Raw genomic sequence first — 25,480 nt, forward strand, 5'->3', positions numbered from 1 at the left:
TTTTCATCACAAGTACAGTTATAGACGATTTAAAATCACACTCTTCAGTCTGGTTCCCCTGAAGGTTTCTTCCTCATATCATCTCAGGGAATTTTTCCTCATCACCCTCATCTCTGACTTGATCCATCCATAAAATAAAAATAAAAAACTGAATACATTCATCATTATTGTCCTAAACTATATATAAAGTTGCTTCACCTTGAATGTGTCCAGGTGTAAAGGAACGTTCTTCCAGATGAACAGATTCAACACTTTTCTTTATTGTTTTGTTCCAATAACCACACATCAAAACCGAGAGGATGAAGAGTGTGAAATCAGCTCAGGCTTAAAGTGATGCATTGCACAATAAATGGCACCAAAGACAAACTGGACACAGCGCGACGTACACTACGTTAAAGAAAGAAATGGTTTTAAAAAAATAAAATAAAAAAACGACATTTTTAGGAGTAAAAACACTTGCCCTTATATTCCAAGGTCTTCTCCTGTTTTTGTGGAGTTTTGTAGTGGACTGGATAACGGATCGGTGAAATTCTCCTCATGTACTACAGTGAGGATGTTACTCTGTATAGCAGGCTGTAGAAATCAATAAATATCAAGACTTTAATCATGGATTTGATCAATTGTTCTTGACGTAAGAGACGTCTTTAAGGCTTTGTACATAAAACCCTAAGCCGAATATCATTCACTTAGAATGACTTTATACTGTACCTTATTATGGGAGATATCCAAGTATCGCATTTATTTCTGTTGCTGTTATAAACTTCAGTGTACACCATCAGTACCGCCGTCAGTACCGCCGTCAATACCAGCGTCAGCACCAACGTCAGTACCAGTGTCAGTACCAGCATCAGCACCAGCATCAGTACCAGTGTCAATACCAGCATCAGTACCAGCGTCAATACCAGTGTAAGTACCAATGTCCGTACCGGGGTCAGTACCAGCGTCAGTACCAATGTCCGTACCAGCGTCGGTACCAATGTCCGTACCAGTGTCAATACCAGCGTAAGTACCAACGTCAGTACCAGTGTCAGTACCAGCATCAGCACCAGCGTCAGCACCAGCATCAGTACCAGTGTCAATACCAGCGTAAGTACCAATGTCTGTACCGGGGTCAGTACCAGCGTCAGTACCAATGTCCGTACCAGCGTCAGTACCAATGTCCGTACCAGCGTCAGTACCAGTGTCAGTACCAGCATCAGCACCAGCGTCAGCACCAGCATCAGTACCAGCGTCAATACCAGCGTAAGTACCAATGTCCGTACCGGGGTCAGTACCAGCGTCAGTACCAATGTCCGTACCAGCGTCAGCACCAATGTCCGTACCAGCGTCAGTACCAGTGTCAGTACCAGCATCAGCACCAGCGTCAGCACCAGCATCAGTACCAGCGTCAATACCAGCGTAAGTACCAATGTCCGTACCGGGGTCAGTACCAGCGTCAGTACCAATGTCCGTACTGGCGTCAGTACCAGTGTCAATACCAGCGTCGGTACCAATGTCCGTACCGGCGTCGGTACCAATGTCCGTACCGGCGTCAGTACCAGCGTCAGCACCAGCGTCAGTACCAGTGTCAATACCAGCGTAAGTACCAATGTCGGTACCAGCGTCAATACCAGCATCAGTACCAGTGTCAGTACCAGCGTGAGCAGACATTCTGCAACACACATACACACAAGGTAACGTGCAATACAGCTGCTGAAACAGTGTGATATGAAACAGATACAGATTTCCACACGATCCGCTTTTTCCACACGTTAGCACGCACACGGGCCGCCACAGAGGAACTCCAACAGCTTTACTGAGCTTCACTGTGAAAAAATCAAAGCAGTTAAAAAATAAACATTACATCCTACATATCTCTACACGATACAGGATATGTTTCACACGCTGGATTGGTTGGACCCAAGTGAGCTCCAAGTGAAATCCAAGCAAATCTTTCTTTTTCTTTTTTTTGTGAAAGCTTAAAGTCTTGGCATCAGCCAGGCCTCCTTATAAAGGAACAGGATTACGAGAGCTTCACTGCACCACACGCTCCTTTGCTCAGTTAAGGTTCTTTACTGAGGAAGCGACGATATCCTTCAGCCAGCCGGAGGAGACGTGGTGAGAACGGACGAGGAGGCGCGGTACAGAGACATGACTTGCGTATTTTCGCTATAGCACAGCGTTAATGTACAGATAATCAGTGCAAAGTATACAGAACCAGACAGACAGATGAATGTCATCACCTCAGAAGGCCCTCGGGCTCTAGTAGTCGTACCGACGAGTAGCTTATTGAAAGTAGTACAGCAGTAAGGAATGATCTCACACACACACACACACACACACACATTTGTACTGAATGTCCCTTCCAGGGAGTGGCAGTGTGACGGTTAAAGAGTCTGATGCAGCTTCAGGAAACAAGGCAATGAATACTAACACTAGGATAAGTCTGGATGTACGTGAACAAAGGACGGCGTCTTCAGAGACGTCCACGTCGAGCATGTGGACCTTCTCGAGCCGCGCTGGGTGATGGGGGGTTGGTGCTTACAGACGATCCTGAGAGAATAAAACTAAATGCTAAATGTTTTTTTTTTGTTTTTGTTTTTTTGTCCTATTGGCCAGCTGACAAAAATTTCAACACACTCTCACCACAACACACTGGCTCTGGATCTGCTGCAGGGACTCGGCTGAAAACAAGCAGCCTGGACACACTGTTGTGGTGGATTCCTTAAGGCATGTTTGTTTGTCCTATTGTGCCTTCGCTGGTTGGGGCAATAGCATGTAGAATAGCTTGGGTGGTGTCTTGTACTCCTCTGCTGCAGTCTTTATATGTTTTGGTGTTTATGTAGTAGGTCTTTATGCAGAGAATAAATGCCTGAAGCAAAGGAGAGTGCGGAGCGCCGTTAGAGCCTGTAAAACACAGAGCGACCTTCGGGTTAGACCGTGTAAAGTCAACAGAAGAACAGCGAGCAGGGGAGCAAAATGACGTGCACAAACATCACACCTCTTTATGCAGCATTTATTACGTTAGCACTGAAGCCTGGTATCTTCCCAGCGTTCACGGCTCACCAGCTATTCTCTCTGTCTAGCGACGAACAATCGTTTGGCCTGATTACGATTACAGCAGAACACGAGTCGTTCCTGATTCGAACCAGAGACAGGATGCCGAAATGCAGGGGACGTGCATGTAAAGTTGGACTCCCAGCTACGCTACAGCGAGAGACTAAGGTGCATACGTTCTCTCTCCTGTCAGTCACAGTGACACTAACCACAAGCGTAGGTGTCTGAGCTAATGTACTGTATGTGGAAGAGGGCTGATTTTTTCCCCCACAGGATTCTTCTACAAATGAAGACCCCTCTGTAACGACTTTCTATGAGAGCTGTGCTCGGGTTCACACACGTGACCGGAAGAGAGATTTGGCGGAATGTGTTTCAAATCTGCACTGATTTGGAAAAATTGCACGCTCCTTCTGATATCGTGTTCGCTTGGTTTTGTGTTTATTCCTGCCATCGAAAATTTGTGGTAGCTGCAGGGACATGAAGGGGATGAACCGAGTGTTTCATTTCCTGACACAGAACCTGTACAATTGCCTCCTACTGTAGGTCTGGCTGCAGTGTCACTGTTGTTTGTGATGAGTAACGTCAGCTCAACCATCACCTCCTTTCACTTTACTGTGTCTCCTGTACTGTTTTTCCTCTACACTTTCCTTTGTGCTCAATTTCCTGTTGTTACGACTAGGAAAGTGAACTTTTCCTGCATATGGCTTCTTTTCTCCTCACTGAGAGGATTTTCTGTGCTCCCTGTATCTGTTTAAACTCTTGTCTTGCCTGCTTATGTCCAGAGTCATGGACTTAGACATGTCCCTCGTCTTCCTCCACCTGGACGTGCTTTAAGAGTGCGCTAACCTCCTTTACGTTAACGTTTCCCACGACCGTCCTAAACGTTCTCACCTGGCTGCTACTAAGACTTGGTGACGTTCTCGTAGATGACGTCGCTGGTGAGACTCTGCTGTTTTTTCTTCTTCCACATGAGCAGGACGCACTGATGAATGAAGACGTACTGTTCCTGTAGAGAAAGACAAATCACTTCTTCTGTAGCTGTAATTACAAAACGCTGCCTACGTTGTAATTAGCAATAATCCAGATGGGAGCTGATATTCGTGAGAAATGTAAATGCACTTCAGGAAATCAAAGGGAACGTAAACCAAATCTTGCTTTAGCAGTTATTACTCAGTGCAGCTGATTAAAGAGAGACAGAAAACACACACAGCTTTACCTCTGTCTGCACCATAGAGAGTCGATGCGAGCGCATCTCTGATACCATGCCCAATATATCAGCGTACTCGTGCTCCCGGATATGCTGCATCAGCCTGTCCAGGGCAATAAATGTGCCTGTACGACCCACACCGGCGCTGCAGGGTTATAAACACACAAACACACACACACACACACACACACACACACACAGGATCATTGGATTGTCAAGAAAAATCGTTTAGGTTTTTTTTTTTCGTACATGAGTAGGATCCGGAGCAGGCATAAAGACTTCTATAGTAACAATTTCACAGTAAGATTTCCAGGGGAAATAATTGTTGCCCGTTTCGTCTTTGTGCTTATTTGCTACACTACAGCACGATGTGACTGTGATACAGGATGTCCCTGGTCTGACCGCCTGTGCTGCCTGTTGTTAATATGCAGGTGATGCCGCAGCCCGGATTTAAGATGCCGTTCCTGTTGGTATAATAATCGAGAGCTGGAAGTTAAACGGTACTTAAATATCACCGAAGCCACACGGAGGTCAACAATAAATGTGTTTTGAGAAGCTGTGATAGCGCAGTGAAGCAGAACGTGTCACGTCTGAGTGTAGTGATGGAGACGGGTGGGGAGGGGAAGCAATGAGGGAGTTTTTTTTTGGACAGCGGGGTCAGCGTTAGCGAGAACACGGCTGGGATGTTTCACCTTGTGTCTGTCGGAAGCTGTGACAGCAAAAGCCTGTTGGAAATATCCCAAACAGTACTAAAAGTGGAGTCAGGGATTTTTTTTAGTATCACTTTAATAAAATATCTGCTTGGAGGATAAACTGCAGGCTGTAAAGCACCCCAGGCTCCATAAACTGGAGATGATGGATAAGGAGACAAGGTCCTGACGAGGTCACCACTCCTTTATGAGCTATCGGCTTGCCTTCTTTTTTCTTTTTTTTTAAAGCAGTGTGGCTTTTTTCATCATTCCTCTATCGACTTGTATATATCATAGAGACCTGTAAAGACCCTATGTGACAGAACACGAGATTGTATAATACGTATATATACTATAGTGTTAGTGACGAAGTAAAACAGAAAGTATCTCATACCAGCAAAAAGTAAAAAAAACAGACTGTTTTCTTTAGAAAAACCACTGAAACATATATGTAGTTTTTCCCCCCTTCTAAAAATCCTCGTTTAAATACACTATTGCAATAAACTTGACACTTTAAACACATAAAGCTATCGAGCTTCTATAGGCTGTAGTGTGTATCTATGAGCGATCGGTGAACTGACTGATTACGCAGAGCCGTTGTCTGGATCAAGAATGATGAAGGATTACGATAGGAGTGTAATGAGGTGATGGTGGCTCTGTGTCCTGTAGGAATCCAGGCTGGAGAGATCTCCATGGCCCTAATGGCTCTAATGGCTGGTACTCCAGATGTTGGAGAATCTACTAGACGGATATGAAGTGTGTTTGAGCTCAGAGGAATAAGAGTGAGCGAATAACTAAACCATCTATATAACAAGTACTCTGGAGGTTCCAGCACATGCTCTTATCCAGAGCAACTAACATTTTATTTATCTTCTTCATAAAAAACTCAGCAGTTAAGGTTGAACTCATGACCTTCTGATCTGGATTCTCAGCAAACTGAGCAAAAAAGACAAACGCAGGAGAGACACGTATCACCCTGTGCTAGGGTTTAGGTCAAATATATGAAACAGTATAATATATATATATATATATATATATATATATATATATATATATATATATATATATATATATATATCAAATCGTATTTTTTGTATTCCTATTATCTCTGCACAGCGATAACACACTCTGAACAGCGATTATGTAGCTTTTACATTATGATATAACCTTGATATGAATACAAAAAATACGATTTGTTATATATATATATATATATATATATTACTGTTTCATATATTTGACCTAAACCCTAGCACAGGGTGATACGTGATATTTGACCTAAACCCTAGCACAGGGTGATACGTGATATTTGACCTAAACCCTAGCACAGGGTGATACGTGATATTTGACCTAAACCCTAGCACAGGGTGATACGTGATATTTGACCTAAACCCTAGCACAGGGTGATACGTGATATTTGACCTAAACCCTAGCACAGGGTGATACGTGATATTTGACCTAAACCCTAGCACAGGGTGATACGTGATATTTGACCTAAACCCTAGCACAGGGTGATACGTGATATTTGACCTAAACCCTAGCACAGGGTGATAAGAGCTCTGAGTGAACAATGAGTACACAGCAGGTCCTCACCGCGTAGAAAAAAGGGTAACCTCTGGCAACCTCCATGCATGTACTGGACCTAGCGACACTTCAGACGTGTCTCTCGGCTTTGTGTCTGAGCTGTGAACATGTGCAGTCTCTGTATTCATTATACATGCTGGTCTGAGGGAGAATCTGTAACAAGCTCCACTGAGCTGTAAATCAGGAAAAGGCCTGATAGCTCACACAGACCTCGGCCTTCAGGTGTGTGTGTGTGTGTGTGTGTGTTTGTGTGTGTGTATGTGTGTGTGTGTACACTAGAGGGCAGAAAAATGAAACGCTGAACTCTAGAAACTAAGTAGAAGACATAGCCAATATTCCTTCTTATTGACACACGATCCTCAGATTTATTATTAGAAAAGCGTGTAGTGTTATTAACCTGATGCATGTTCACCTTCAGACCTTTCATGACTTCTAATCCAAAAATAAATACTGATGTGGTCTTTAGCTGCGGCTCAAATCAGACCTCACCGCACATTTAACCCTTTTTTTTTTTTTTTACCAGTTACACTACAGTGTAGATTGCGGAATGAAAATCGACCGATGTGACTTATTCAGTCGTTATAAACAGAGCTGTTATAAAATGAGTCTCGGGGCTTCTCAGAGAGCAGAAATGGGCTTGATATCACCATTCAGTTTGAATATCCTAATTGTACACGCTTCGGTTTTAATTAGGGATGTACCAATCCGATATTTTGGATCAGTATCGGCTTCGATCCAAGCATTTTGAGTGGATCGGGTATCGGTGGTGCGTGACCGATCCAAATCCAGTACCCGTGGTCATGGGTATCGCACTTTTCAGAGCGCCGCCAGTCGAATCCATTCCGCTTGAGGACTGCCCTAATAAATTAAACTCCATTCTGCGTTTTACCCACAGCATTGACCACGTGCCTGCTTCCTGAAATCCATGGGTGTCGGAACCATTATATGTGTGTGGGACAGGACACGCCCACTTTTTATGTACCTCCGACGCCCATGTCCGTGGTGGTTGATTAATGTCAATTAACTAACTATTGCTTGAACTTATAAGAAAAATACACATATATATTAAATTACATTAATGTAAATAAATATAATACATTTTATAGGAAATATGTTGCACAACCGCCTGCGACAGACAGACAAGTTTAGCAGGCGTCCTTTCCTTTTACCTCAGCGTTAAACTCCCTGTTCTATATAATATAATGTGTAGTATAGTGTATATAATATAATGTGTAGTATAGTGTATATAATATAATGTGTAGTATAGTGTATATAATATAATGTGTAGTATAGTGTATATAATATAATGTGTAGTATAGTGTATATAATATAATGTGTAGTCGCTTGTATCCTTCTTAAGGTGTCGTATAATGTATATAATCAGGTGTAGTATAGTGTACTCTAATGTACTGTGTCCGTCATCCTGTCCTCTCCTCTCATCGTGTACGTCTCGTGTCTCTCCTCTCCTGTTGTCGTCTCGTGGTCTCTCCTCTACTGTGTCGTCTCGTGTTCCTCTCCTCTACTGTGGTCGTCTCGTGTCTCTCCTCTACTGTGTCGTCTCCGTGTCTCTCCTACTCCTGTGTCGTCTCGTGCTCTCCTCTCCTGTGTGGTCTCTCCTGTCTCTCATCTCCTGTGTCGTCTCTGTCCTCCTCTCCTGTGTCGTCTCCTGTCTCTCCTCTCCTGTGTCGTCTCGTGTCTCTCCTCTCCTGTGTCGTCTCGTGTCTCTCCTCTCCTGTGTCGTCTCGTGTCTCTCCTCTCCTGTGTCGTCTCGTGTCTCTCCTCTCCTGTGTCGTCTCCTGTCTCTCCTCTCCTGTGTCGTCTCGTGTCTCTACTCTCCTGTGTCGTCTCCTGTCTCTCCCCCTGTGTCGTCTCCGTGTCTCTCTCTCCTGTGTCGTCTCGTGTCTCTCCTCTCCTGTGTCGTCTCGTGTCTCTCTCTCCTGTGTCGTCTCCTGTCTCTCCTCTCCTGTGTCGTCTCGTGTCTCTCCTCTCCTGTGTCGTCTCTGTTCTCCTCTCCTGTGTCGTCTCGTGTCTCTCCTCTCCTGTGTCGTCTCCTGTCTCTCCCCTGTGTCGTCTCCTGTTCTCCTCTCCTGTGTAGTCTCGTGTCTCTCTCCTCCTGTGTCGTCTCGTGTCTCTCTCTCCTGTGTCGTCTCGTGTCTCTCCTCTCCTGTGTCGTCTCGTGTCTCTCCTCTCCTGTGTCGTCTCCTGTCTCTCCTCTCCTGTGTCGTCTCGTGTCTCTCCTCTCCTGTGTCGTCTCGTGTCTCTCCTCTCCTGTGTCGTCTCGTGTCTCTCCTCTCCTGTGTCGTCTCGTGTCTCTCCTCTCCTGTGTCGTCTCCTGTCTCTCCTCTCCTGTGTCGTCTCGTGTCTCTCCTCTACTGTGTCGTCTCCTGTCTCTCCCCCTGTGTCGTCTCGTGTCTCTCCTCTCCTGTGTCGTCTCGTGTCTCTCCTCTCCTGTGTCGTCTCGTGTCTCTCCTCTCCTGTGTCGTCTCCTGTCTCTCCTCTCTGTGTCGTCTCGTGTCTCTCCTCTCCTGTGTCGTCTCTGTCTCTCCCACCTGTGTCGTCTCCTGTCTCTCCTCTCCTGTGTCAGTCTCGTGTCTATCCTCTCACTGTGTCGTCTCCATGTCTCTCCCCCTGTGTCGTCTCGTGTCTCCTCTCCTGTGTCGTCTCGTGTCTCTCTCTCCTGTGTCGTCTCCTGTCTCTCTCTCCTGTGTCGTCTCGTGTCTCTCCTCTCCTGTGTCGTCTCGTGTCATCTCCTCTCCTGTGTCGTCTCGTGTCTCTCCTCTCCTGTGTCGTCTCGTGTCTCTCCTCTCCTGTGTCGTCTCGTGTCTCTCCTCTCCTGTGTCGTCTCGTGTCTCTCCTCTCCTGTGTCGTCTCGTGTCTCTCCTCTCCTGTGTCGTCTCGTGTCTCTCCTCTCCTGTGTCGTCTCGTGTCTCTCCTCTCCTGTGTCGTCTCGTGTCTCTCCTCTCCTGTGTCGTCTCGTGTCTCTCCTCTCCTGTGTCGTCTCGTGTCTCTCCTCTCCTGTGTCGTCTCGTGTCTCTCCTCTCCTGTGTCGTCTCGTGTCTCTCCTCTCCTGTGTCGTCTCGTGTCTCTCCTCTCCTGTGTCGTCTCGTGTCTCTCCTCTCCTGTGTCGTCTCGTGTCTCTCCTCTCCTGTGTCGTCTCGTGTCTCTCCTCTCCTGTGTCGTCTCGTGTCTCTCCTCTCCTGTGTCGTCTCGTGTCTCTCCTCTCCTGTGTCGTCTCGTGTCTCTCCTCTCCTGTGTCGTCTCGTGTCTCTCCTCTCCTGTGTCGTCTCGTGTCTCTCCTCTCCTGTGTCGTCTCGTGTCTCTCCTCTCCTGTGTCGTCTCGTGTCTCTCCTCTCCTGTGTCGTCTCGTGTCTCATCCTCTCCTGTGTCGTCTCGTGTCTCTCCTCTCTGTGTCGTCTCGTGTCTCTCCTCTCCTGTGTCGTCTCGTGTCTCTCCTCTCCTGTGTCGTCTCGTGTCTCTCCTCTCCTGTGTCGTCTCGTGTCTCTCCTCTCCTGTGTCGTCTCGTGTCTCTCCTCTCTGTGTCGTCTCGTGTCTCTCCTCTCCTGTGTCGTCTCCGTGTCTCTCCTCTCCTGTGTCGTCTCGTGTCTCTCCTCTCCTGTGTCGTCTCGTGTCTCTCCTCTCCTGTGTCGTCTCGTGTCTCTCCTCTCCTGTGTCGTCTCCGTGTCTCTCCTCTCCTGTGTCGTCTCCGTGTCTCTCCTCTCCTGTGGTCTCTCTGTCTCTCCTCTCCTGTGTCGTCTCGTGTCTCTCCTCTCCTGTGTCGTCTCCTGTCTCTCCTCTCCTGTGTCGTCTCGTGTCTCTCCTCTCCTGTGTCGTCTCGTGTCTCTCCTCTCCTGTGTCGTCTCGTGTCTCTCCTCTCCTGTGTCGTCTCGTGTCTCTCCTCTCCTGTGTCGTCTCGTGTCTCTCCTCTCCTGTGTCGTCTCGTGTCTCTCCTCTCCTGTGTCGTCTCGTGTCTCTCCTCTCCTGTGTCGTCTCCTGTCTCTCCTCTCCTGTGTCGTCTCGTGTCTCTCCTCTCCTGTGTCGTCTCGTGTCTCTCCTCTCCTGTGTCGTCTCGTGTCTCTCCTCTCCTGTGTCGTCTCGTGTCTCTCCTCTCCTGTGTCGTCTCCTGTCTCTCCTCTCCTGTGTCGTCTCGTGTTCTCCTCTCCTGTGTAGTCCTGCTGAGTGAGAGTTTTATACCCACACTGATGTCTCCCTGCTTCCTTTATCTCACTGCACATCAGCACTCAGACTGCAGTCAGACTAAAGAGTTCCATCTGACAGAAAAATATTATTTACAGTCCCTGAGCTGTGCTGGGAGGCCATTTATAAAATCTGCCTGCTTTGGAATTCTGTATGGTGTATAAACCATTTCAACAGCTCAAAAATACAACTCGCCGTTCAAACCGGAATAAAATAATCGTCCAGCTGAGCAGTTAGGTGTCTTGGAATCACAGACCCAGGAATGCAAGGATATCTGCTCGAGACGTCTCTGTTCGATCAGCGATAATATTTAGAGGTGTGCACATCGTCTCCGGGAGCTACACTTACCCACAATACCCCTCTCGACACACAGGGATGCAGATTCGCATCCAGGTGCTTCTACACAGAAATATAAAGCAAGCTTAAACCTCTCACGTGTTACACGTTGTTATATGACAGCTGAGAAACGCAAGCGAGACCTGTAACGGAATACCGTTGGATCGGATATTGCAGAAACCAAATATTTTTTCGTTTCCACCGTCATATCTGTGCCATCAGCTCTGACGAGAGACTGAAACTCTTTTGGAGAAATCATCCTTTGTTCATTGCACTGAAAAGAACGGATCATGGCCCTCTCGTGTGTGTGTGTGTGTGTGTGTGTGTGTGTGGAGGCATCACCAGGACAAGAGACTGTGGGTTAATATTTTTCCATGGGGGATATCAAACTCTGTTCTGAACCTTTCTAGTGTTAACACCACCTTGGTAAACGTGTACAGTGTGAAACGATGTGGTGTTAGAATGTTACCACTAGATGCTTAGCAACAGAAACACAATCAGAACCTGATAAGCGTCACTGTGCCTCACAATCAGGTGAAAACCAGGACGAAGCAACACCGAACACAAACGGCTCAGTAGACAGAGTCAGAAAGCTGTCAAAGAGAACAACACCTGCTCGAGTACTGAACAGTTTACAGTCAGTTCACAATCAATCAGAGAACTACATTTGACGTGTGAAAAGCCCTGAAGTCGAGCTCCGAGTCCTCACCTGCAGTGGACCGTAACTGGTCCTTTGGTTCTGTTCACCTTCTGGCGCACTAACTGCACAAACTGCAGGATGCTTTCGATGGCGTTCACCGTGGGCACGCCGTGATCAGGCCAGGACGTGTAGTTAAAATGCAGCACATCCTGCACCTCGTCTGCCTAGAGAGAGAGAGAGAGTGAGTAAGAGAGTGAGAGACAGCCACGAGTTAAAGGAGCACATGCATCTCGACATCTGTGTGTCAAGACGCACAACTAGCTGTTAGTAGGAACTCTCACTTTCATTTTGCATGTTGTCTGACAGCACTACATTCATTTAAAAAAAAAAAAAGAGCCCACGTCTGGTTAGAGGGGACGCTGAAAAAGATCTGCACCATGATGAATCAACTAAATTGTGGATCTCAATAATCAAGCATCTCCTTTTTGTCTCTGCCGAGTCCCTCGGATGACACTCACGTAGCTGAGACGGAAATTCCTGACGATCCATTCAGGAGACTCGCTTTCAGACAGCATCTCCACCGTGATCTCGCCGTAGGAAACCGGCTCGTCCGTAAAAGGCCAGTAATGATCGCACTTCACCTGCGGGAGAATCCCCAAAGGTAATTAAAAACATTAGCAAGAAGACAAGAGACGTCTGTGCACGAATTACATCTACCAAACAAACGGGCGAGGGTTATTTAACAAAACTCAAGAAATGATCTCAAATGTGAGCGTTCTGAGTGAAGGCTGGATATAAAGACAGCAATCAGTTCCTATTATGTGAACACACACCTTTTGTGCACTGGGTTCTAGCTTGAGGAATGACTAACAGCTCTGATCGATGCCTATTAAATACATTTAATAATCTTCTGTTTGGTTTGGTGTAATGTTGTAATAGGAATTCCTACATAAATCGCACGATATTCAAGATATTTCTGCAGTTATGGTACATTATAATAACAGCATTTATTTATTGTTTGTTTTGCACAATAGTAATGTGCTTTAAGGAGAGAAATCTCCAGATGGTTGGAGAATAACCTCAAGAATGAAGTTCAACACAATAAGACTAGAACTGATGACATTTTCTGTTGTGTATAATCACTGACCCTGCGGCGCTCGTTGCACTGAGTCAGCATGACGATGACGTGCGAGTTTTGCTGCATCACCATCTTCCAGAAATCGTTGCGCGTCTCCGGGAGAGGCCCCTGTGTGGCGATGTACTCGCGAGCTGACTTGTAGCCCTGTTGTCAGGGAGCCACAGTGGAGAAATAACAGGTTTCTAATTATAGTGTTCACTTCTTGTCAAGTAACCAAAGTTTCTTTTTCCCCCATTTATATTTTTAAGTTTTCCAGGCCACGTGCTGTGTGAATACTCACTGGAATGTAGTTGGCGTTGATGTAATCGGCGCCTTCGTCGTTGTGCATAGAGATCAGCTTTACACGGCTGAAGTCGTCTGTTTGAGAAAAGCGATTTGTTAGCAAAACTACAGTGTGAACAATAAACAAAGCAGACAAACTGGAGAATAGTGACAGCTGTTACTTGCCACCTGTCTTCTGTGTGTGTGTGTGTGTGTGTGTGTGTATATGTGTGTGCGTGTTTGTGTGTATGTATGTGTGTATGTATGTGTGTGTGTGTGTGTGTGAATGTGTGTGTGTATGTATGTGTGCGTGTTTGTGTGTGTGTGTATTTGTGTGTGTATATATGTATGTGTGTGTGAATGTGTGTGTGTGTGTGAATATGTGTGTGTGTGTGTGTGTGTATGTATGTGTGTGTGTGTGTATGTGTGTGTATGTATGTGTGTGTGTTTGTGTATATATGTGTGTATGTGAATGTGTGTGTGTGTGTGTGTGTGTGTATGTGTGTGTGTGTGTATATGTGTGTGAATGTGTGTGTGTGTATGTATGTGTGTGTGTGTGTGTGTGTGTGTGTGTGTGTATGTATACATGTGTGTGTATGTGTGTGTGTGTGTGTGTGTGTGTGTGTGTGTGGTTTGTGTATCTCTGTGTGTGTGTTGTGTGTGTGTGTGTCTCTGTGTGTGTGGTGTGTGTGTGTGTGTGTTGTGTGTGTGTTTGTGTGTGTTTGTGTTATGTGTGTGTGTGTGTGTGTCTGTTGTGTGTGTGTTGTGTGTGTATGTTGTGTGTGTTGTCTGTTTGTGTTTTCTGTGTGTGTGTGTGTGTGTTTGTTGTGTGTGTGTGTGTGTGTTTGTGGGTGTTTTGGGAGTGTGTTTGTGTGTGTGTGTCTGTTGTGTGTGTGTTTGTTTTTGTGTGTCTGTTGAGTGAGTGTGTGTGTGTGTCGTTGTGTGTTTGTTTTTGTGTGTGTTGTGTTTGTATGTCTGTGTATGTTGTGTTGTTGTGTGTGTCTGTTGTGTGTGTGTTTGTGTATATATGTGTGTGTGTGTGTGTGTGTGTATGTATGTGTGTGTGTGTGTGTGTTTGTGTATATATGTGTGTGTGTGTGTGTGTGTGTGTGTGTATGTATGTGTGTGTGTATGTGTGTGTATGTGTGTGTGTGTGTGTTTGTGTATATATGTGTGTGTGTGTGTGTGTGTATGTATGTGTGTGTATGTGTGTGTGTGTGTGTGTGTGTGTGTGTGTGTGTGTGTGTGTGTGTGTGTGTGTGTGTATGTGTGTGTGTGCGTGCGTGTGCGTGTGTGCGCATGTGTGTGTATCTCTGAGTCTAGAGTTGATAGATGAACACTTACAGGGTAAGATGTTGGTGTAACGGTTCTTGGGTCTGTTTACAGGCAGATCTGCAGCATCATGTGAAAGGTCCAGACCAACACTCTTCAGCTCCTATAATAAGATAACATGAGACACGTGAGACGTGTAAATGACTAAACCAAACAGCCCTGTTCTCTGTCAGTTTCCCCCATGTTGCTGTTTGTCTCTGTCCTCCAGTGAGAAAGGTGCAGGTCAATGTTTTCACCACAACACACACACACACACACACACACACACACACACACACACACACACACACACACACACACACACACACACACACACACACACACACACACACTTTAGCTCTGCTGTCTCCCCACACTGCAGTAAGCTGATCTGTTTAGAGGGAGCAGCAGGTGACTGCAGGGTGAGGAATGGACTGGAGTGTGAAATACAGCTTTATACTAAAATATATTAGATATTAAATCAGATGTTCAGCTGCTGCTGCTTGCTGTATTTAGTCTCGCACCAAAGGAATCCTTTACCATCCTCTAGACATGAAAGACAATCACTTCTTCTATACCTCTTCACTACCCCTGCCCCTCTTCACTACTCCTGTTCCTCTTCACTACCCCTGTCCCTGCCCCTCTTCACTACTCCTGTTCCTCTTCACTACCCCTGTTCCTCTTCACTACCCCTGCCCCTCTTCACTACTCCTGTTCCTCTTCACTACCCCTGTCCCTGCCCCTCTTCACTACTCCTGTTCCTCTTCACTACCCCTGTTCCTCTTCCCTACCCCTGTCCCTCTTTACTACCCCGTCCCTCTTCACTACCCCTGTCCCTCTTCACTATCCCTGTTTCTCTTCATTACCCCTGTTCTTCACTACCCACATCCCTCTTTACTACCCCTGTCCCACTTCACTACCCCCGTCCCTCTTTACTACCCATGTTTCTCTTCACTACCCCGTCCCTCTTTACTACCCCTGTCCCTTTTCACTACCCCAGTCCCTCTTCGCTACCCCTGTCCCTCTTCACTACCCCTGCCCCCTCTTCTCCCTGTCCCTCTTGCTGCTCTTGTGATTTTACTGTTGACATTTTTGATAAAACATCCCGATCCAAATACGTGTCCTGTTGTAATAATGTGTCACGTGTCCAACATACAAAATGTTTACAGGAAATCTGCTTCCTTACTTCAAACTGCAGGGAGAACTTATAGGCCGAGTCTTTGCCCATGTCTTTGATGTAGGCCTCGAAGTCATCCAGCTGCACGGGGCTGCACACAGACGAAGAACAGTTACCCTCCACGGTAAATACACTTTCTTACCATCCCACATCCAGAACCAGCAGTTACAAACATAACACCCTTCCGTGTCAAAACCAGAATGTGGCTGTTTCATATTAATAATTCATCCCTAATTTAATACACAGTTTCCCTAACTAGGCCATGCATTGTCTTACACACAAAAGCAGTTCCTGTGAACTAAAGCACTCTGAATATGGAGCGTTAGGTGGCTCGAGTTAAGCTGGCTTATATCTCAAGCAGAAAAACACACGTGCGTCACACAGACATACAGCACATATAACACACAGACAGCACACAGTTAGTGTTACCTTGTTAGCTTCCTTTTCTTTAGAGCAGTCTTGCTCCTACAGGTACAAAAAAGTCTTTACTGAGGTGCGCCTTGCTTTATTTATTACAAAAACAACAACTATTTCATAAATCTGATCTCCCACCCTCATCAGATACGCATGGAGCCCGACCCCTCTACAGATTTCTCGGGAAGCATGCATTCCTCCATCAAGCTGAGGCAATAAATACTTATTTCCAGAGAATTCATTCACTTTATCTTCTGTACATACAGATTATACACAGAATGCAAACACATGCAAAACAAACAAATAATAATAATAATAATCCTACAACTACGATGACTAGCTATCTGTTGCTAGTATGGTTTAGTCATCCAGAGTCCCACCCCCACCCCCCCACCCCCCGCCGCTCTACGGTTAGTTTCATGCTAGTTTGATTAGATCCATGCCGTTTACTCTTATCGCTATGGTGGGATTATTGTCAAGCCTTTGTGCTCTAAGATGCAACCATAGACAGAGCGTGAATCTCAGACAGTGTGAATCTATGTCTGACCTTTAACCTTCATGTTCTGTTCACTATTTAGCGACATATTTTGGCTGAATTACGTCGCATTGCTATACTTATATTGTTTTGTTTATTGTTATGATTATTATTATTACTACTAAAAACAATGAACAATAAACTTTTAACGTACTATATAGCCAAAAAGTATATGCACCCCTGACTATCACACCCATATGTAGGTCTTCGGCCCACAAAGCCTGAAGCACACATTTGTCTGTGTTTAACACTACAATTTTCCCTTCAGTGGAACTAAGAGACTCCGGCAGGACGATGTCCCTGTACACAAAGCCCCTGAGCTCCATGAAGACTTGGTGTGTTAATGTTGGAGTGGAAGAACTCGAATGTCCTTCACTGAGCCCTGACTCTGACTCAACCCCACTGAACACCTTTGGGATGAACTGGAACACAGACTGAACCCCAACATCAGTGTCTGATCTCACTAATGCTCCTGTAGCTGAATGATCACTAATCCCCACAGACACACTCCAACATCAGTGTCTGATCTCACTAATGCTCCTGTAGCTGAATGATCACTAATCCCCACAGACACACTCCAACATCAGTGTCTGATCTCACTAATGCTCCTGTAGCTGAATGATCACTAATCCCCCCCCACACACACACTCCAACATCAGTGTCTGATCTCACTAATGCTCCTGTAGCTGAATGATCACTAATCCCCCCCCACACACACACTCCAACATCAGTGTCTGATCTCCCTAATGCTCCTGTAGCTGAATGATCACTAATCCCCCCCCACACACACACACTCCAACATCAGTGTCTGATCTCCCTAATGCTCCTGTAGCTGAATGATCACTAATCCCCACACACACACTCCAACATCAGTGTCTGATCTCCCTAATGCTCCTGTAGCTGAATGAGATGTCCAACAAAGACATACGGGTGTGATTGACAGGGGTGCACAAACCTTTAGCCATATAGTTTATATACAAAGTTTTTACATATTGCAATCTTCACCAGGACATGAAGGTTAAGGACAGTTATTAAAGGAATGAATGTCCTCACTAAGATTAATGACCATGAGTGAGTGAGTGAGTAAGTGAGCGAGCGAGCGAGCTGTAGCTGTGTCTATGGCCGTGCACCATCTCACACATGCCTCCATGATGCAGCATCTGGCTGTCAGGGCTTTACTTACCATGGATTAATATAAAAAGCCAAAAGATAGTCAGTCCAAAGGCAGGATGGCAGAAGAGTAAGGAAGGCAAAGAGGCTCCTTCGCCTGAAGGGGTTCAAATAAAATAAATAAAAAATAATAATAAAAAAAAACAAAGGAAAAAAAAAAAAAAAAACACAGACAAACACCAAGGGCAAAAAGTTGGGGACAAAACATGGTGCTTCATTAGTAATAGTGACAGACAGTGATGACTGAGACGTACTTAATTAGTGCTTCATACAGGGTTAATTAATGCCTCATGCAGTCCACAGTGTCATTAGCTTATCAATTGCATTTATGGGCGTGTGATCAAATGATGCATGACAGCAGACTTTAGACTTTAATGCTCATTTTGCAAAAGAAAACTGCAGACATCTTTCTTTCTATGCGACAGCTGAGATTAAAATAGATCTTTATCTATATATATATAACATCATAGTGTATTGTCATGGAAAAGGATTTTGATGTACCACAAGACAGTGGGCTACTCTGGGCCACCCTGCTGTACCTCACGCTTAAGACAAGAACATTAATGATCACTAGAGCAGCAGACAAATCGAAGACATTTACATAAATATTGTACAAGACACACTTCATTACGATGGCAATGGTTTGGTGTTTGTTTTTGTTTTTTAAATGAGATGATTGGTCAAAATCTGCCTTAACTGACTGTCTTTAAGCTGTTATATTAATCTCAAGTGTATGGCATGGAACACACTCTCTAAAACCATCTGTGTGTGTGTCTGTGTGTGTGTGTGTGTGTGTGTGTGTGTGTGTGTGTGCCTCTTCAATATTCATTTGTTGTTTGATTTCACAGAGACTCTGAAAACATTATTTAAAAAATATGCATAAGCCGTGTCCCAAATGACACACTACACACTTACACTATGCACTATGTATTCTAACGTACAGTGTATGAGTGTTAGAAGGGTTGTGTTGTCGCAGCTGGGACACCAAGCTTTTCCCTAGTCGATGGTGAATGATGTGCACCCACCCCCCGTTCCACTAGGTTAGGTAGTTTCAGTTCACACCTTTTATTAACACCTGTCTGGAGTGATCCGATCACAAGAGGAAATCGAAGCTCTGCTGGAGGAAGCGTGTCATACGTATTTATTACACCAGCCTTTCACTGTGTGTTTTTTCAGGCAGAAATGTCCTCTGAATCCTGCCTCCTTTACCTGTACAAGCTGCATCGGACGCTTTAATCACGTGGTCTGCTAATGAAACGTATGAGAGAAACTACAGGAAGCTCTAAGGTCTAACCACAGGCATCATCTTTATCTGATAACCTAGTGATCGAGAATTCTCATGATTGTGTAGTTTTCGGCTCGTGTGATGACCCAGATGAGGATGGCGTCCCTTTGAGTCTGGTTCCTCTCAAGGTTGTCCACTTCATATCAGATCACTCAGCACGTGTGTTAATGGCGAGAGTATAACACCATGATTAACTACAGGTTTCTCTGTGCAGCTGTTACCACCTGCAATAAAACTCCACGCACAAGCGGCTTTACTGACGGAGTCTACGGCTGCCGCCTGTCTGTCTGTCTGGTTTTGTAGTACGTCCTGAAAAGATGTCAAATAGTTTCATGTGGAATATAATAAATGCAAACCCTACCCTCCGACATGTACAGTGTGTTACACATAGATCTCCTCATTAAACACACACATACAGGGTCCTCTAGAAGTACTGTGGTGGGAAAGAAAAATAAATTATATAATAATAATAACAATAATAATAATAACAACAACAACAACAATTATTATTGTTGTTGTTGTTGTTATTATTATTGTTATTATTATGATTATTTCTACTATTAAAATACTATTTTCTCTTAAAATTATTGACACCCCGAATAAAAATCTGTCGTTATTAAGAATCATGGTTTAATCTTCTATTAGAAAAAAATAAACCTTGTTTTGTTTACTTTCTCTTTAACCATGTACATCTCTTGTATCCATTAGCACAGGTTGATAATAAATCTGACGTCACGATGAAGTGAACGTGCTTCCGGATCAATAAAGAGAACGTTCTCGGTCTAGAGTCTTCAGTTGAGAAGCGTACTGAAAAGCTAGTCCATGTACAAATGAAGGAGTTTAAAATGTTCTGCACGGGGCAGTGACGCTAAGGGTGCCGATACTTTTGGATGAAAAAAATCTGGATGTTAGAGCTCAAAATATCACTTTACTGGAGAAACGTTGTCTCGTTATTCATATATGGCTGAAAGGACAATAGAAGCTTCTTGATTTGACTTCTGTTCTTTTTTTATGTATTTATTTGATTTAGTTTCATTTATTTAGTTTATTTTCATAAAGGGTGCCAATAATTCTTGAGGACACTGTGTGTGTGGGGGGGGGGCATAAAGCCATGTGGTTGCTTGAAAATGTGATTTTCTACTTTTGTGTAAAGTTACTACTTCTCGGGGGGGGAAAAAGAAACCCACGTGTGAAGTGCTTGTGATGTGAACTGGCCCTAAGCAAAATGTGTGACATATTACAGGAGTCTCAGTGCTCAGTTGTAAGGGTGCCGATACTTTTGGATGGAAAAAAAGCTTCTTTAACGTTTCAGAGTTTAAAGAATAAGATAAGACACGGCCGGCGTATTATATTTTTGTGTAACAGCACAGTCTGGAGTGTGTTATTCCACTTATACATCAGATTTGAGAGTTAAAATACTCAGCTATGACTATAAATATATTGTAGGAAGAAGCTCTTATCTGGAAACTGTTACTGTCAATTCTTATAAGGGAGCTTTAAGGGTTAAGGACCTTTTAAGTGAAACTCTGAGTGTCTTGTGTGATGCTAAAAATAAATCCACACACATTTAAAGTTAAGCATCAGACTAGAATCCTTTCCATCCTGTACATGCTGTTCTTGCTGGGCTGTGTGCGTGTGCGTGTGCGTGTGTGTGTGTGCGTGTGTGTGTGTGTGTGTGTGGGGCTAGTGGTTACTGACATCTTTTATTTCTAGCATGCTGACATTGTGAACTTTACTGCAACGTCAGAAAATACTTCAGAACTCCTACCAGTTGTAAGGAAGTTTCCCATCACGCTCAAAAGAGGCGAAGTTGACGAAGGTTTCTGCCCCGCATTCCCTGAAATAAAGTCAAACATCAGTGTCAAACACGCAAACACGGCTTTAACAATTCATTGTGAATCTTTTATTCAGGTAAAACTAAGCAGACACAATACAACAGTACTGACATACTGAGTACATATGATGCACAGGGCTACACAAATCTTTTTATTCTGTGAAACTGACTCTTTACACAGTGAAACTGACTCTTTACACACTGAAACTGACTCCTTACGCAGTGAAACTGACTCTTTACACACTGAAACTGACTCCTTACGCAGTGAAACTGACTCCTTACGCAGTGAAACTGACTCCTAACGCAGTGAAACTGACTCTTTACACAGTGAAACTGACTCTTTACACACTGAAACTGACTCTTTACACAGTGAAACTGACTCTTTACACAGTGAAACTGACTCTTTACACAGTGAAACTGACTCTTTACACACTGAAACTGACTCTTTACACAGTGAAACTGACACTTTACACAGTGAAACTGACTTTCTATTCAATGAAACTGACTCCTTACGCAGTGAAACTGACTCTTTACACACTGAAACTGACTCCTTACACACTGAAACTGACTCCTTACACAGTGAAACTGACTCCTTACACAGTGAAACTGACTCCTTACACAGTGAAACCTACTCCTTACACACTGAAACTGACTCCTTACACAGTGAAACTGACTCCTTACACACTGAAACTGACTCTTTACACACTGAAACTGACTCCTTACGCAGTGAAACTGACTCCTTACACACTGAAACTGACTCTTTACACACTGAAACTGACTCCTTACGCAGTGAAACTGACTCCTTACACACTGAAACTGACTATTTACACACTGAAACTGACTCCTTGTCCTTGACGCAGTGACACTGACTTTTTATTCAATGAAAAGTGAGTCATTATTTAGTAAAATTGACTCATTATTCAGTGAAATTGACTCTAAGAAATGAAATTGACTCCTTACGCAGTGAAACTGATTCATTGCGTGGTGAAACTGACTCTTTACACACTGAAACACACTGACTCCTTGCGCAGTGACACTGACTTTTTATTCAATGAAAAGTGAGTCATTATTTTGTAAAAATTGACTATGCAGTGAAATTGATTCTATTCAGTGACACCGACTTTTTATTCAATAAAAACTGAGTCATTATTTAGTTAAAAATCGACTCTTTATTCAGTGAAAACTGAGTCAGTATTTAGTAAAATCGACTCATTATTCAGTGAAATTGACTCTTTATGCAGTAAAATTTACTCTATGCAGGAAAACTGACTCTTTAGACTTTTATGTTTGACTACATTACAAAGAAAATTTCTGAATCATTTAACAGGAAAGCGACTCGGACGTGACTGCGTATATAATTCGTTAACAGGTTGCTTATTTTAGGAGTCCTACGCTTTTAGCACGGTGGACAAGAGGACGCTTTCTGTACTGAATAACAGGCTTTTGTTCATTTTTCATTTAGTTTCACAGTGAAACTGCAGCTAATTGCTAGCGCTTGCCATTTTGGTCACATTTATTGGATAACTATCTGAGCAATATGCATGATAGTGTCGCAGGGAAAGTCAAATTAAAAGAGAAGTAGAATTAAGCACTATTCGGACGGGATTAGTTCTACATGGGGACGTTGAGTAATGCAATTTTACCTCAGGACATCTGTAATATTAATTGGCCAATTCGCACGGGACAAGACATATCAGTAAAACTAACAGAAGTGGGAGGGGTAACTTGCTTTACGCACCACAGTAACCTCCTTGTCGTCATGTGCGTATGACGTTGCTTCCTGTTTCAAGCGCCTCCATGATTGAAAACGCGCCAAAAACTACTTTTGAACAGGAAATGACGGAATTTTACCGTACATATTTACAGCGGGTCTATTCGGACGGGATTAGTATTACCTGAGGTAATTTTTTTACAGAAGGTAAAAGTCGCCATAATCTTTACTGACATGTCCGTAATGATTACCGAGATGGCGCATTCGGACGGGACTAAAATCACAGAGAAGCTCTGGTAATAATTACTTTACCCCCACGTCCCCACGTCAAACTAGTCCCATCCGAATAGGGCTTTAGAAGTAATATGTACATTAAAAAGGGGGATGAAGGATCATTCTGATAGCACATAAAGGCAGCATGATTCCCAGATGTAGAGGATTACGTGCAGCCACGGCACTCGGTAGAGACGCCGATGAGCGGTCATTTGGCTACAGATAACCTGATGGCACAGACTGGGCATAACAGACTGACAGGGGAAAAAACTGAGCAACAAAATAAAACTGTCGTGTAGCTTTAGCTTTGTGACTATATTGTTGTTCCCAGAGGTGAACATATGATCATAATTCTATACCACAACAGTATGCAGTCACGTCCTGCCGTGTAATTAAATGAAATCCGTTCTTCTTGTGATCTCAGGTGTCGACGGTGGAGCCGTGGACGAGCTGCGCTGTAATTACACGGTAACGCCGTAGTGGCAGTGTGTGGTTGAGATCTTACCTGGTCATCTGCATGTGTTTTTTGCGCAGCACCAGTAGAAAGAGCACGAGCAGGCTGATGAGCAGCACACTGAGCACCGCCAGGGCTGAGATAGCAGCTACGCTGGGATTCATCTCATGAGCTACACACAGACGTCTCGCGGTTACTGTCAATTTGAAGCTAGCGCTATTCTAAAGCGTTAATATTTATTTGACATGAGTGAGACGTGTGAAGGACGAGGAGAACGAGGAGGAGGAGGAGGAGGGGAAAAAATGGGAGGAACAGAAAAGAAGGAGGAGGATGAAGAGGAGAGGAATGAGGAGGAGGAAGAGAAAAAGGAGGAGGAGTTACCCAGGGTGCTGATGGTAATGTAGGCAGGCTCGCTGGGTGTGCTGTAGCTGTAACTGATCACGCTGCAGTTGTAGGAGGTGGAGGCCTGCAGGTTGTTCACCGTTAACACATGGGAGTGGGCAGTCTGGGGCTCGGCAGCCTGTGTGTGAACGACACCAAGATAATTAACCCTGAGATCCCCAGCCTGTGTGTGAACGACACGTATGGGTGTGATGTTCAGGAGAACGCATCCTTTTTGCTATAGAGTGTGTGAGTAATCTGTGATGGAGTGCTTACGTCGTGTTCAAAGTACAGCAGTGCGGTGGGTTCAGGAAATATACAGACGATTACAGTGAAAATTTTGGTATCCAAAAATGTGTATGTGAAGTAAACTGCTAGATGACGAGAGCTAAAGCTGACGAGCGTAGCCGTGCATCATCTCTAACAGGACTCGGTGAGAGTCAGAGTAACATCTCAAGCAGATGGCTCTGTGCTGATTGAGTCGAGTGGGCGCAAGAGTCAACAGAGTGCACTGCCAAGGCACAACTGTGGAGTCATCCTCACAAGACCTAATACGGAGTTTAAATGCTTTTCTACGTCTCCCTGGAGGATCAGTGTCCAGCACTTTAGGGTCCTAAACCACCCACAATCATGTCACACTTAACACTTCTCATGCTTCATTTTATGACTCCGAGTTCTGTCATCTCCACCATTTTGGCCAATTCACTGTGAATGTGATCGAGGGGACGGGTTGAGCGGGACCAATGGTAGCCATGGGAACACGTGTCTTATTATTCTCGCCTGAAAGTCAGTGTGTGCGTCATTGCAGAACACATGGACACAATGTTAGTGACTGGAAGTTTCTCTGCTCCCTCCATCCACTGCTCTCTCATGGTGAATAGCTTTGTGTGCCTGCAAATCACAACACCTTGCTCTCCATGTTCATGAGCACGCTCGCTGGCACTGTTCCACGGTACCAGCTTCATTAACACAGTAAGGAAAAGCACAGCTGTGGGTCAGATTGGGCACAACAGAGTGAGTGCTGCAGCATTGAGTCCTGAAACCTGAAAATGACTTCATCTGGTCGCCAGGGGCATTAAACATAACCGTATTTTCCGCACTATAAGGCGCACCTAAGAGCCTTACATTTTCTCAATAATCGGCCCTGAGTTCCATAATCTGTAAAAATGTTGTGCGACTTTGGTAAGCGCTCCGCTTGATTGACTGTCGGACCATTTCCCGCTGACACAGGGACATAATACGTACACTACATACGCTGGCAGCGATAAACCAATTAGAGAACATTATGTAATACGTACAGTACGTACGCTTACCGCCTCCAGTAGGTATAACTACCGGTATGTTGCAAAACAACATTTGTTTGTCTAAGGACCCCCGAAAATGGCACCAGTGAAGAGACATGCTTACGAGGCACAACCGCTCCAACCGCTGGACAGGTATCTGCTTTAACTGTTGTCTGAGCTTTCGCCAAAGCCGGCATCATTGCTGAACAGCCGCCTGGCAACGAGACTGACTCCAACAAGATGAGAGGGATCCCGGCATGTTTGATGGCGAAATTGCTCAACTGTTCAATTCAGACACAGCAGATAAGGACTTTGATGGATTTGTGGGAGAAGATTGATTAAAAAATAATGTGTGTGTGTGTGTGTATTGTTAAATAGTAGAATAAAGTTCAACTAAACTCACTGTTTTGCTTCTGTTACTTTTTTTGTAGACCGTATGTTTTAGCATGCGCCTTATAATACGGTGCGCCTTATGTATGGGTTAAGTAGAGAAATAGACCCTGTAATTGAGACTGCGCCTTATAATCCGGTGCGCCTTATGGTGCGGAAAATACGGTATATACAAAT

The 25,480-nt window shown here is 44.5% G+C and overlaps 1 protein-coding gene across 5 annotated transcripts in view; it reads right to left on the reverse strand.

The window, feature by feature from the left end:
* Positions 1 to 238: 238 nt before the first annotated feature.
* ptpro (protein tyrosine phosphatase receptor type O) overlaps positions 239 to 25,480 on the reverse strand; it is a 61,060-nt gene continuing 35,818 nt past the window's right edge. For 2 of the 5 annotated variants that reach the window (XM_027153901.2, XM_027153907.2), the window contains 14 exons: positions 23,631 to 23,769; positions 23,301 to 23,421; positions 20,746 to 20,814; positions 17,706 to 17,789; positions 16,003 to 16,038; positions 15,583 to 15,664; positions 14,430 to 14,520; positions 13,105 to 13,181; positions 12,834 to 12,968; positions 12,205 to 12,327; positions 11,756 to 11,910; positions 4,253 to 4,388; positions 3,928 to 4,042; positions 239 to 2,886 (listed from right to left, as the gene is read on the reverse strand). In XM_027153901.2, the coding sequence (XP_027009702.2) occupies positions 3,938 to 4,042; positions 4,253 to 4,388; positions 11,756 to 11,910; positions 12,205 to 12,327; positions 12,834 to 12,968; positions 13,105 to 13,181; positions 14,430 to 14,520; positions 15,583 to 15,664; positions 16,003 to 16,038; positions 17,706 to 17,789; positions 20,746 to 20,814; positions 23,301 to 23,421; positions 23,631 to 23,769 (1,353 nt within the window). In that variant the 3' untranslated portion in view covers positions 239 to 2,886; positions 3,928 to 3,937. The remainder of the gene's footprint in view (positions 2,887 to 3,927; positions 4,043 to 4,252; positions 4,389 to 11,755; positions 11,911 to 12,204; positions 12,328 to 12,833; positions 12,969 to 13,104; positions 13,182 to 14,429; positions 14,521 to 15,582; positions 15,665 to 16,002; positions 16,039 to 17,705; positions 17,790 to 20,745; positions 20,815 to 23,300; positions 23,422 to 23,630; positions 23,770 to 25,480) is intronic. The other 3 variants (XM_027153903.2, XM_027153902.2, XM_027153906.2) reach the window with 3 other exon arrangements.

This window comes from Tachysurus fulvidraco, chromosome 19 (genome assembly GCF_022655615.1).
Source record: "Tachysurus fulvidraco isolate hzauxx_2018 chromosome 19, HZAU_PFXX_2.0, whole genome shotgun sequence".
NCBI classification, from domain to species: Eukaryota; Metazoa; Chordata; class Actinopteri; order Siluriformes; family Bagridae; genus Tachysurus; species Tachysurus fulvidraco.